Genomic DNA, 13,938 nt, shown 5'->3' with positions numbered 1-13,938 from the left:
CATTTTTGGTAGCAACATGAGCTGTAGAATAGAAAATCACAGTGTCACAGTATCACCAAGGTTGGAAGAGACCTCAAAGACCATCAAGTCCAACCTATCACCACAGACCTCATGACTAGACCATGGCACCGAGTGCCACATCCAATCCCCTGTTGAACACCTCCAGTGATGGTGACTCCACCACCTCCCTGGGCAGCACATTCCAATGGCCAATCACTCTTTCTATGAAGAACTTCTTCCTAACATCCAGCCTAAACCTCCCCTGGCACAGCTTGAGACTGTGTCCTCTTGTTCTGGTGCTGGTTGCCTGGGAGAAGACACAACATGTGCACACACTAATCTGAAATACTTGGTAAGATGGTATAATACAGATATTCTTAAATATGAAACCATGCATCTTGAAATAAAGATGTATTTTTAACTTTTTCAGGAGCTCTCCCTTCTGGAAATGCTTAGAGGAGAGCTATATAAGTTACTTAAACCCTGTTAAACAGGAAAAGGCCAGGAAAAAAAAAAAGAAGAAAGAAAAAAGAGCTTAATTTTCTCAGAGAAATGAAATTACTTGAACTTGATGTACAATTATATAATTTCCAAAATAATGATAATGAATCAGGCTCTGGAACTAAAAGTTGAAGCTACATAAACATAGTATAGAAGTAAGGGGTTCATTGCTCTCTTTTAGAACTTTACATAATTACTTACCAAGATAGGAATCTAAATTATTTATCATTAAATCTTGATGTTAAATTCAGAGCTTTTGAAGATTCATTCAGTATAATTCTGATTAAAATAATGTTTAGACTTTGAAACTAAGAAGTATGTAATCAGCTCTTCTATTTCATGTTGATTTCTGTAACTATAGAAAATTCTAAGTGTTTTCTTGGGGAAAACACATTTTTCTTTCAGTTCTTGCATCTGATTTTCTCCTCTTTCTGTGCCAATAACGACTGAAAGAACCAAAAGCCATTACTATTAAAGTAAGCTTTATAAAAACTAGTGTATAAGCTAACCCCCAACTACTTTGTAATGTAAAAAGACATGTCTTAGAAAAAAGTAAATTAAAATAACATAATGGACTGGAAAGAAAAGCTATGCTATGCTTTAAAGAAAACCCTATGTCAGAATGCTTTTTATTCTAGCAGAGTTCCATAACAACTGAAGTTTGTAAACCAGCATTTTAAAATTAAGGAATCAGAGTGGCTTTAAACATCCTTTCTTTGCTTGCCTTTCAGTCTTCCTTTTCATTGGCATGTGTCAAACTATGCCTTAATTTCTATTTGCAAAGGAACTAAAATGAGGATATATTTCATGATTACCAGGAAAGGGAGAAATTTTCAGTTGCTGTTGTGAGCTACCTGTAGCAACAGATTTTTGTTTACTTAGCAGTACTTTAAACTGCTTCACCTAAACAGAACAATAGAAAACATAGGTTGGGGGAAAGCTTTTAGTTACTATTGGTCTTTGTTGAAATTTTGTAATTCTCTAAGCACATTTAACTTTCACATTTCATTGTTTTGTCAAAATCAAGATGCTGTCTGACAATGGATTTTTGCCTTGCTGTAGCTGTGATATGCTGTCAAGCCAGGCAGAAAGTAGAAAGAAGAGTAGAAGTGCCACTGACCGGTGTAGGTCCTGGTGCAACCCCTATACCTGCAACAAGAAAATCTGCAATGGCCAATATAAATAGTCCAGCCAACACCCAAGATGAAATTCAACACACTGATGGTAAGAATAAATAGCTTAAATATAATGCTGTTTTAGGACATTGCAAGTAATGTAATTGCTTCACTGAATGTAGCTCTACCATGACAACAGATGAGGTTTAGACAAATCCTTCTCTCAGTCCATATTTGTACCCTGTAGCAAATTTGGGACATTCCTCTAACAATATGTCTGAGGTTATAGGGACCTTTGAACCTGAACATTTTTTTGATGTCTGTCTTGGATGTGAGACTTGCACACATAACCTATCTCCTTTAAAAGAGGATTGTTTCTGCAAAGGCTAAAGTTGGCAACAGTATGTCTGTGTAAGCACAGCAAGGAAATATTTAACTGCAAGTTGTCCCAATTTCTAAGATGCATTCCCACCAGCAAGCCAATATCTACAGCAAAATGGATTGAAGGAGGAGGTCTTGTTCGAAAGAAGTAATAAAGCTTTGTAAAAAGATAGGTTCCACTTACAGTTAATCAGTTGAAGACACACTGAAAATCAATTTCTTTGGAGATAAACCAGCTTTTCATATTAGATCTTTCTGCAAGAGAATGGTACAACATATAAATAGTAAGAAAAGAATGCTTGGTACTCCTGCATGCCCAATGTTTCTGTTAGGTGCGTGTGTTAACAATCACGCTCACTACAAGGAATTATGAATTGTTTTGTTTTACCTTCATCAGTTATTGCACCTTTGAAACAACACACATTTCTTTTTGGGTTCAAAGTCATCCTATTTTTTGAGACAGCTATTATTCAAAAAACTATGACATAAGACATCCTAATATGTGTATAACATAGCTGTAAATAAGGGGAAGGGATTTCACAGGTACTCAAAGAGTGCAGCACATTTTATGATGGTAAAAGCTGAATCTGCAGAAGTTGCTCTTCTTGCAATCTATTAGGTTTGAGAAGCAGGCAAGCATAGCTTTTGCATCTCATTTATATAGAGGCTTTGCAGGTACATTGTGTTGCAGAAGCTCTCAGGCCAAAGAATGGAAAGAAAAAGAAAAAATATAAAATATAAATCAAAATGAATTGCATCCTTCCTATAAGAATGATTTTTGTCCAAATATCCCCTCACTTTGCAGACTGAACAGTGTGGTCTAATTGTGGCCTTTCAGTATCTTAAGGGGGCCTACAAGAAAGCTGATGAAAGACTTTTTAGGGTGTCAGGTAGTAATAGGACTAGGCGGGGGGTTGGTGGGGGGGAAGGGGTAGATTCAGATTGGATGTTAGGAAGAAGTTCTTCATCATGAGGGTGGGGAGACACTGGAACAGGTTGCCCAGGGACGTGGTAGAAACCTCATCCTTGGAGGTTTTTAAAGCCAGGCTGGATGTGTCTCTGAGCAACCTGATCTAGTGTGAGGTGTCCCCTGCCTATGGCAGGGTGGTTGGAACTAGATGATCCTTGAGGTCCCTTCCAACCCTAACAGTTCTGTTATTCTATGTCAGTAATTGCTGTCTAGACCTTTAACAGATTTTGGTTTTGGAATGCTTTTAAAACCAGAAGCGCATCTGAACTGTTGACAAGAGCTTGCACAGCATGTACTTACTGTTTAGTTAATACTTGGAGTTAAAATTTACATTTGTTGATACTGTGGTGTGAAAGAAAACTTATTGTCTAGCCATATTATTATTTTATATTTCTGTATTACAAAGTGGTAGAGATCAATATAGTGAAAGAAAGCTGTGAAATTCTCAATGTACATTCTTGCTTCTTTGGAGAACTGTAAATATTGTATAACTTTAGTTATTCAGCCTCATGAGAACTGCTGCATATCAAAATACTTGCTAACTTTTTATTTTCTGTAGCGTTTAGATATTTATTGACTTGTCAGCTATGGGTAGGCTCCGCTAAATATAGCTGAATTATTTCCCTCTAACACACTGGCATCTGAATTGACAAGAGTAACATTCAATGAGCAAGTTGAGGCAGCTTTTAGAAAGACTTGCAGATTCATGATGTGCAGTGCTTGTTCTGTGCACAGGAATAATATTTCATATTTATTAACACTGGCTTCTGTACATACGGATTTGGGACACTGCATCTTTTCAAGCAAGAAGTTTGATAACAAAATGCTTTACATACATCATAGGTAGTAAGATCATTTAGAACTCTGGTGCTTTTCATGATTTTCAATGACATTATAATGACATTATTGCTAGATCAATGTGATGCCTGTTAGAAATCAAATTTGATGGTACTTGCCTCAGCTTCCTGCAATTTATAAGTAATAACCTAAATAAAAGTGTAAAGCTCTAAGATAACAGCCAGCCAAAGTGGTTTTCATTTTTTCTCCTGTGAAAGAGTGATTGTGTATGTGTGATATGTAATCATAAATGATGATAATTACTGGCAGATCGGTTTTAAATGACTAGTACTCTGCTACAGTATTTAAATTATGACAATAAGTATACGTTCTTAAGTGAAAAATCTTCAAGCATTAAAGGATTCAATTTCATCCAGTATCAAGTATAACATTTGAAACAGAAAATTATTATAGTTTCTTAAGAAGGTGAGAACAATCTAAGTACTACCTATCTAAAATGACATAGTATGTTGTTCAGAAGTCAATAAAATTCCAGAGGTCAAATGATTAAAGCTTAATGTTTTAGACATAGCAATTATGATATCGCCCTTTGAAAAAAACAATTTCCAGTTGTTTTCAATTCATATTTGTAACCTATATTTATTTTTCCTCCATTTTCTTGCATACGGCTCTAATGACTTTTTTTTTTTCATATAATGAAATGGTTAAATAGTATTTTCCAGATATGTTAATCCATAATGTCCATTGCAATACATTATGCAAAGTGTATCTTTTTTCCACCACCTACAAAACCATCAAATAGCATCTATTCTGTGCAATTTTATGGAATCATAGAATAGCAAGTTAGAAGAGACCTCAAGGACTTGTCTGGTCCAGACTTTCCTGGCAGAAGTAATTTATAGAATTTATAGCAAAAGAAATTTATAGCAATTATCTGACATTATAAGTACTGACACTCATCAGAATATACTCTTCAATTTCATTTAAAAACTCCTTTATGGTGAGGGTAGTGGAGCACTGGAACAGGCTGCCCAGAGAGGCTGTGGAAGCCTTATCCCGGGAGGTTTTTAAGGCCAGGCTGGATGTGGCTCTGAGCAAACTCCTTCATTGGAGACTTTCAAACCCCCCATGGATGTGTTCCTGTGTGGCCTGCCCTAGGTCATCCTGTTCTGGCAGAGCAGTTGGACTCAATGTTGTCTAGAGTTCCCTTCCAACCCCTAACATTCTGTGATTTGTCTCAGCTTTGCAGAATTTCAGGGGGAAAAGCAAGGTACTGGATATAGGAATAGTTCAAACAGGAGTTTTCTGTGATTCATTGAAAAATGAAACTGGTCTTACAGAGTAAGAATTACATCCCAGTGCAGTTTAATACATTTGAATTTGAAACATTTTGTTTCAAGCTACTATGTCAAATAATAATAAACCAGGTTGGAAGAGACCTTCAAGATCATCGAGTCCAACCCCTCAACCAATCCAACCCACCCAAACAGCTAAACCATGGCACCAATATCAAAGACAGTAAGAGTGTTAAGAGAGGAGTATAGATGCAGTTAATAAAAAGGTAACTAGTCCAAAAAGGATTCAGTATATATAGAAAGTAGGTGCAAGGAAGAGCGCAGAAAGGTATGCAGACCAGCAGATGCTAGATTCATACTCTGTACCTCATAGATGTGGATTCACTGGTGGGGATTTTGTTTTGGTTGGTTGGTTGTGGGGGTTTTTTGTTTGTTGTTGTTTTTGTTTGTTTGTTTGTTTGTTTGTTTTAGAAAAACATTCTTAAAAAAATCTCAAATAAATAAAATACAACAAAAAAAACCCCCACACCACAAACCAAGTAATGGGGGCTGGGGTGGCATGGGCTGGTAAGTGCTTTCCATTTCTTTCTTTACAGCGGAAAATTATTTAAAAGAAGTGTTTTGAAAGAGGAAAAAAAATTGACAAACAGGAAAGTAAAATGTAATATAACGTTTAGAAAAGAAATGTTGAAGCTGGTTGCTAGGGAAATAGGCAGTGTGTTGCAGGGTATAAAAAGATGTGGCTAAGAGTGGAGTTTTGCAAAGCCTTGAAGATGCGGATGAAAAGCTTTAATTAGATATGGAAAGAATTTTGCAGGGAAGAGATAAAAAGATGTATACACTGAATGGCAGTGAGGGTTTGCTTGAATTGCACTGAGGATCAGTAAGTACAGTATCAATGGAAGGAGATCACTTGATTATCCATTTGTTTCTTTGTATTTAAGATAATTTGGTTTCTGGCATTTAATGAAGTATAGGATGTTACCTATGCTGATATTTATATTGCCCTACATAGAGCACTTTTGTACCTTTATGGCGGAATTTAATGAAAGGCATATTCAGGTGCGACCAGGTATTTTCCTGTTCTTGTTCAAGTTCTTTATTCTGCTGCTATTTTCCTGGAGTTACAGCATTTTACAGTGAGAAATAGATATTTACTTCTCAGATGACATTAATTTCTTACTGCCCAGGTGATACTGTGTACTTAAACATTAGGATGTTCTTGGCTACCAGGCTTCCTTTCACATTTTTCCTTTATTACTCTTATAATTCACTTTTGCTATTCACTTGAATATTTACTTGAACGCTGTATTAAACCAGTTTAATGTAGTGTTCAGTAATGTATCCTGTCTGCTGCTGCTGCTTTTGCTGGTAAGGCATAACTGCATACTTAATGTTCATTCCCCACTGCCTACTGAGGTCTAGCAGTGTGTGGAAGACGGTGGAGTAGCAGGAAAAGGACAAGTGTCAGATAAGAGCTAAATGGAAGTTACAAAGAAAGATATTTCACAAGGTTTGGAAGGTCAACATTAGATGTCTCGTAGAAGTGAGTAGTTGACACCCTGTAGTTTCTGTTTTACCAGATTGGAGACTTAAATCAAGAGGGCAAGATATCTTTGTTAGGTTTTAGGGCTGCAATGGATACCTGACCTTGAAAAATTAGAAAAAAAAACCCCACCAACCAACCAACCAACAAAAATCTCAGAAAAGAAAATTCATTGAGAGAGTGCAATATGTTTACATTCAGCTGAAGTTTATGAATTACTGGGCTTTCATTCTGTGTTCTATGATTGTGCTGTTCTCCTTTATTAAATAACTGTAAGAAAGATTGCAGCTTGCTGAATGAGAGGTGAGGAAGGGCAATTGAGTGAATTCACTTGCATCTCTCTCTTATTGCATCCATCAAAGGAAAGGCCTCTGTAATAAGGACAAGCATTTTTGTGATCTGAATCTCTTTCCATCACAGTTTTAATTTCCTCCTGTCTCATTGGAAATGGGAGACAGTATAAAAGTAAGGAGGGTTCCTTAGAAAGTTCCTCCCTTTTGCCAGTTTCATGTCATCAAGCCTGCTACAGGTTAAGCATTATTTGCAGGGAGTTCAGGTAGCTAGATCTCTTTAAGGTGTTCACAGGAGACTAACCTCACACACCAGTGTCCATTAGATTTTTGCCTTCAGAAAAATCACGTTCTGTAGTGCGTTGGACTTCAGTGAAGTCACATATTTAATGGCTTTTCAAAAATGTGAAGGAGATTGTTGCGGGTTGGATTTGCACCGCAACAAACTGGGAATTTACCCCTGGAATAAATTTGCCACACTAACTCAGAATTTTTTGAAGCAAAATGAAATTATATTTACAAAAATGGTCTCAATATGAAATTATAAAAGGCAACAAACATATACAAAGTATGTTTACATATATTCACAATTCAACCACGTCAGAAAATAGCCCCTTCTGTTCTTCCCCTCCCCCGGACACAAAAGCCCAGAGAGGCCGTACACAGCTAGCTGCTTCCCTACCCACCCTGATATCTCACACCCAGCCAAAACCAAGATTATTCAGGCAGCAGCAAGGTCACAGAGAAGCAAGCAGCAAGCAAGAGTGAGGGAAGAGAAAAGAACTGTCCATGCTTTCAGATAAATAGAAATTTGCAGAGCTGATGAAATGAAATAAATCTCTCTATGTCCAGCCCTCCTCAGGCATTTTTGTCCAGACCAGGATTAGAAACCTCTGTAGAAGTCTTACTTATAATTAAGCATAGCCTTTTAAAACTGTAACAGAGATACAAAAAGCTTCACTCATCACAGTGTGACACTCTATTCCAGGTCAGACCCTTCATAGTACCTTCTGTACACTTAAGGCCTGTTGATGCCTTTGTCATTAACTTTTTTGAAGCTTGAACACACCATACATTCCACTAAAAAGAATCACTTATATTCCTGTGTTTCTTATGATGTGAACCTGCTAGGTGTGCCTTTTTATTTTCAGATGTATGACATTTATTAACTAGCTTTACAGTCAGTTCTAACAGTCGCAAACATTCACTTTGTCCAGTTTATATGATCAGAGTCTAAAATCCTTGGAGTTTCCACATTATCATTCTTAACAGTCAGAAAAGAATATTTTCTTTTACAGTGATATATTTCTTTTCATTTTCCTAGAGGCTATTAAAAAAAAAATCAACCAAGGAACTCCTCAGCACTTTAATTCTAGTGCTTTTTAAAAGGTGGCCTTGCTAGCACTTGAAAACAAATTATAGCCAATTCAGAGTATACAGCTCAAAACCCTGTTGGTTTTTAAACATAGCTGGTTCAGCAATTCAGCATACACAAACGTTACCTAAAAGAATACTATCTTTTGGAACTTTTTATATACACACAGAAAAACACTTAAAGACTGAGATTAATTGCCTTTCAAAACAATAAAAGTTTAATGCTTTAAAAGATTGCTCTTGGGATAATTACCTCAAAAATGTATTCTTAGTCCTTCCCTAATGCCTAATATTCTTCAGGAAATATGAGGAAGTAGTATCAATTGTGATTGTAATTTCTATTCCCTACATGTAACCGGTTGTATACAAATGCCATGCTTACCTTCCCAGTGTTTGGATTGGTAAATATGTGTGTGTTGAGTAAGATGTGGTTAAAACTTTTCCTTCTGCTCTCTGTTTATAGAATGGAAGTGGCTTGATATGGGTATACTTTATATCTGCATGTGTATTTTAACTTGCATTAGATAAAACAAGAGCTTTACTTATACTAAAATACTGATTTAAAGAAAAAACCGGCAAAACACAGAACCACAGAAACCATCCAGCTGGAAGAGACCTCAAAGATCATCCAGTCCAACCCTCAACCCAACACTGAAGCATCAACACTAAACCATGTCCCTAAGCGCCAGGTCCACACGCCTCAAGCTCGTCCAGGGACAGTGACTCCACCATCGCCCTCGGCAGACCATTCCAATGTTTGATGACCCTTTCAGTAAGGAAATACTTTCTAGCATCCAGCCTAAAGCTCCCCTGGTACATCTTGAAATCTCTTCATCTAGTTTTGTCTCTTGCTACCAAAGAGAAGAGGCTGGCCCCCTCCTTGCTCCAACCTCCCTTCAGGTAGTTTTAGAGAGTGAGGAATGCATACAAAGAACTGGGCTAAAGGGTCAAAGCATATCTGAATAGTATGCTATATTGTATTTGTCATTACTTTAAAGAAAATGCTAATTCTGTCTCCAATGTTTTACTTATTCACCATTTTAATCAAAACTGGAAAATCTAAGAGTCAAGAGAACTCAGAATTTTTAGTAGTTTGGACAAATTTCTAGCAGTGTTTCAAAACTTTTATTTTGCCTCTCGCTGCTGCCAGTTTGTTTAGGCAGCATTTGTATTATGGAAACGTCTAGAATCATATATTAACATATTCACAGAGCCCTCCCACGGTATGATAATATAGTAGTCATCAGGGCAACCGTGATGAAAATCTAATTACAATCTAATTACATTTTTCTTTTACTGAACAGTCCTAAATTAAATTTTGATCAGTGTAGATCAAAACCAGCTAAGGAACCAGTGTAACAAAGCATTCAAATATTGGCATTTATAAAAACATCTTTTTTCCTTAGGCATTGTAAATATTGAAACTAAATATAAGCATAGAACATGTTACAAAGCAACCTAGAGCAGAAAAAATATAAATATTTAATTGCTTCTGATGAAAAGATACTACATGCAAATGTCAAACCAAATCCAAATGTCTTTGGCTACGTCATGCAACTGATAACATTTTCTTCCTAGCACCTGAACCATAAACCAAGTTTTTCCCGAGCAGCAATGTGTAATACAACTGCTGAAAGAAACATCTGCTCAACAGTAGCAATTTTCTCACTGTGGAATGATCCAAATTATGTCATCTTTTCTCCCCCACAACAATTTTAATTATGATTAAGTCATTAATTTTGATGTCTGAATCTTCACGGTTTGACATTTGTCTTAGGGTGACTACTAAAGGCCTTGGATTGTGTTGGAACCTCAATGCATGGCATAAAAGTATTTTTCAGAGAAACAACAAAGCATGGAACAATGTGGCATGATGCTGGTAATTATATAAATTGTAAGGGGAAAAAAGTTCATGTTCCATTTCATTGAAACAAAGAACATTTGTTGTACTGCAGTACATTCATAACAGGTGAATTAATACCTGGAAATCCTGTACATTCAATTCTGAATGGTACTGTGACCAATAATCCCTTAATTTTGGTAGTAATATTTTGCTTACATCTGTGTAATTCTTTGGTGTAGCATAAATTGTGTAGATGTTTCTGTGAAGGATCCACTTTAAAGAATCAGAAATATTTGAATCTAAGCTGCTACATTTCTTAGGATTAGTCTGTATGTTACAAAAACAGTGGCAATGAAAGTTCCAGCTTCTTGTTTGCTAATGAAGTAGGAAGAAGGCTTTTGTACATTTCAGGAAAGGGGGAAGGACTCCAAAAATTGGAAGTCATCTCCATATTCACTTAAATTTGGGTAGCATCACAGACTGGCAAAACCAAAGTAAACTTTTGTTCAAGTATCTCACATTGAATTGTCTCTTGGACTTTCATATAAGGAAATACGAGGTGTCTGTTTTAGAATTCTGTGTCTGAAGGCCTTGGGAATTAACTCTGCAGGTGACTGGCACTCTGTAGCCAGCCTATATAGGCAGGGATTCATACACAGGAGTTCTGCACAACATGCTGTACTAAGCTGTGCACATTCAAAATTTACCCTGATATATGCAGACTGAAATCCCCTGGAGGATTTAGTGGCTGTGTTAAATAACTGCTCACCAAGAAAATGTGTAAAACTTTTAAATAATTAGAAACTTGAGATTCTTTTCCTCATAGAAATATTCCCTTCTGTGCACAAATTGCTATTGCATACTGAATATCACAGTTTTCATTTTTACAGCACGAGCAGACGTTTGAGTCAAGATGCTCAGCTGTTTATTTTTACATCTTTGCTACTAGGCCTAATCAGCTGCTACAGGGAATAAGAAAAGAGGCTGCTAATGACATCTTGACTATTTTTCTGTATTCTGTTTCTCAGTCTTGCAGCCATTGGTGACACTGATGTGCTGAATGAGTTGTGGAGCTTTTTGAGATTATCCCAAGCATTCTTGCAATTTTAATGTCTGGTAAACTAGAAATATCTCACCACTATACAGAAGTTGTAGGCAGAACAGTATTGCCATTACTATTCATATCTCCTAAATAAGTTCTCCAGCTTCCATTTCGCCAGAAGCTACATACTCTAAGAAATGGAAAATTTTGCTATGCAGTCAGAAGAAAATCACTTAAGTGTTTGGGTAATTACAAGTTGTACTTATTTGTCATTTTTAGTAACAAATGAAAGAATTGTAACTTCTACCCAGCCAATTGTGTGACATTAGAGTACACACAGACTTTTTCTGTTGTATCATTTAGGTCTCTTTACAACAGTGGAATTTGTGTATGAATTGCAATATCAATCAAATGAAATTAAATCTCAGCTTGAGTCTTTGGTTGGTATGCATCTGGTTGAAAGAGAACAGGATACAGAATCTGGAATCATAACACTGATCTTTAATACCGTGTTTGCACCCAACAAGCCAATGAGGTAAGCTTCTGTTCTTATTACCAACAGAACACACAATATAGTCCTGTCTGGTCACTCTTACCTATACAAGCACCTTCCTGAATGGTTTTCTTACTTTCATTTTCTCCTCTGAGATCTACTATTTTAGTTTTTTTTCACTGGCTGCTTTCAATATTGTATTTTTTAAGTTAAAAGTGACAGTGTTCCTTTTCAATGATGGTGAGAAGATTCTGTTGAGCTACTTTGCCTTACTCTGCATGTCCATCAATTTATTTCTATGCAGCAAAGTACTGGAAGACTTACAATGAAAATCAGTTATTTTCAAAGTTTGTGGAGACAATACAGACAAGATGGTCTGTCAGTCTTGAAAACTTTTTCCTGGATGAGCCTGTGTGCATATTTTTTGTCTGGATGGGATGACAAATTAGAAATTAGTATCTAGTGCCCAGGTAACAGCAGTTCACAGGAAAACATCCTCTTTTATAGCTGTGATATGAAAAATGAGGAATTTGCTTTGATATACATTAGCACATCCCACCTCTTTAAAAAGAAACTGTGAAGGGGAGATACTTTCTTAGAGACAGAAGTTGCACCTTCCTTTTGATGCAGTCAGATGTGTATGAGAAGAGGGTTGGTAAGAAGCTTCAGTAACATACAGGTAACGCAATAAATTCCAAGGGTTAACATTACCAGGAAGATTAGGGAGCAGTCACAACAGAATAGCATGGGTTACATGCAAAGAAGGTATTCTTAGCATGCAGGATGGAGCTTACTTGCACTAGTCGAGAAGGTTACTGAAATAGAGAGCAAACCTTTAGGAAAGACAATGCACTGAGCCCATGGAGTGTCACCACATCAAAGGGGAAGTTAATTTGGAAATGCTTTCTATTTCTACTCTATTTCCCCTCCTTTTGTTTTTTTGTAGTTTGTTTTTGTTGGTTTTAATCTTTGTGCACTTAAGATTTATCAGGCTTCACGTAGAGTCCTCACTGACTTCAATTAAATAGTCTTTATCTTCAGAATTTATAGCACAAACTCTCATGTTGGATGGTCTGAAGACATCAGAGTCTGGAATTTTTCTAAAGTTCATAGATCTTTATTAGATCTAATTTTTATTCCAATGTGTACTTTTAATAAGTTCTGGCCATATTTCTCCTCTAACACCACAGTAAATAAAGAATAATAACTAAAATAAATTGGTTAAATTTAACTTCACAGTGAATAAGCAGCATAACAATGAAATCTCATGGCTATGCCAATAATTTTGTTTTATATTATGTATTGTCTTTACTTTGCTGTGACTATCAAGTGCTATTTGGTCTACATTCTAGTCTAAATGCAACTGAGGCATACTCTGGCACACAAAATTAAGGATATATTCCAATGTAAAGCTATCTGTATTTTCATTTTTCTAGTATAGTTCTACATATTCCAGGCTTAATTTGGGCATTGACTTACTCAGTTTATGTTTTATAACATTCTGTGCATTAAATGTTTCTATCTGAAATTTTAAGGAACGAAGCAACTCTTGTAGTACAGTGCACCACAGGAGGTGTTTGGAAGTTTCCAATGCTGTTCATTGCTATGGAGCCAGAAGTGGATGATGTCATTAACATTGAAGCAGTTGGCCTGAATAAGGAATCTATAGTTGGCTTTAACCTTACAAGCCAGACAAGGTAAAATTACTTGTAATAAAGTATTTATGCAGTTTTCTGAGGCCAGAACTCAGACACGTCAGATAGTATAGATTGGGGCAAGAGAGATATAACTGGGCTGCAGCTATTTCATCATTCATTTTGTGTGCTGTTTTGTATAGGTGACATACAGTTTTGTTTGCACTGTAGAAAACAGAAGCATTCTACATTTAGGCTGTAGCTCCTCAAGAGAAGATTTCTGGAATAGGTCCAAATGTTTCTGTCATGGCTTTAAAGTTTTGCCCTAAAACGCTTGTGCGTGTTAAAATGTGTAATACAATGCTAAGGAAGATGTGTTGCAGTATTGAAAGCTCACTATAAAAGCCCCAATTCTTTTTACTAATAGATTGTTTTTCAAAATACTTTATACTAATACCCAATGAAACCCAATCTTTTACACCGTGCTTTAAAACTCCTTAAATGTTCATTCTTTTTAAAGTATTCCTGTTTTATTGTGTAAGGATGTTACAAAGTCATCTCTGCTCTGCCCTTTCTCTACATACAAATGGTGTCATTTTTCAGCATTTTGTTAATCTCCTTTAAAAGTTCTGCAGAAATATTTTTTAATGTGATTT

The 13,938-nt window shown here is 36.3% G+C and overlaps 1 protein-coding gene across 1 annotated transcript in view; it reads left to right on the top strand.

Annotated features, from left to right (window-relative positions):
• CFAP47 (cilia and flagella associated protein 47) overlaps positions 1–13,938 on the top strand; it is a 275,659-nt gene that overhangs the window by 235,312 nt on the left and 26,409 nt on the right. The window contains 3 exon segments of the mRNA XM_054165734.1: positions 1,564–1,725; positions 11,519–11,690; positions 13,184–13,345. Of these exon segments, the coding sequence (XP_054021709.1) occupies positions 1,564–1,725; positions 11,519–11,690; positions 13,184–13,345 (496 nt within the window).

Source organism: Dryobates pubescens, chromosome 12 (genome assembly GCF_014839835.1).
Source record: "Dryobates pubescens isolate bDryPub1 chromosome 12, bDryPub1.pri, whole genome shotgun sequence".
In the NCBI taxonomy this organism is placed as follows: domain Eukaryota; kingdom Metazoa; phylum Chordata; class Aves; order Piciformes; family Picidae; genus Dryobates; species Dryobates pubescens.
The sequence above is the reverse complement of the archived record's forward strand: the minus strand, read 5'-3'. Positions and strand labels throughout refer to the sequence as shown.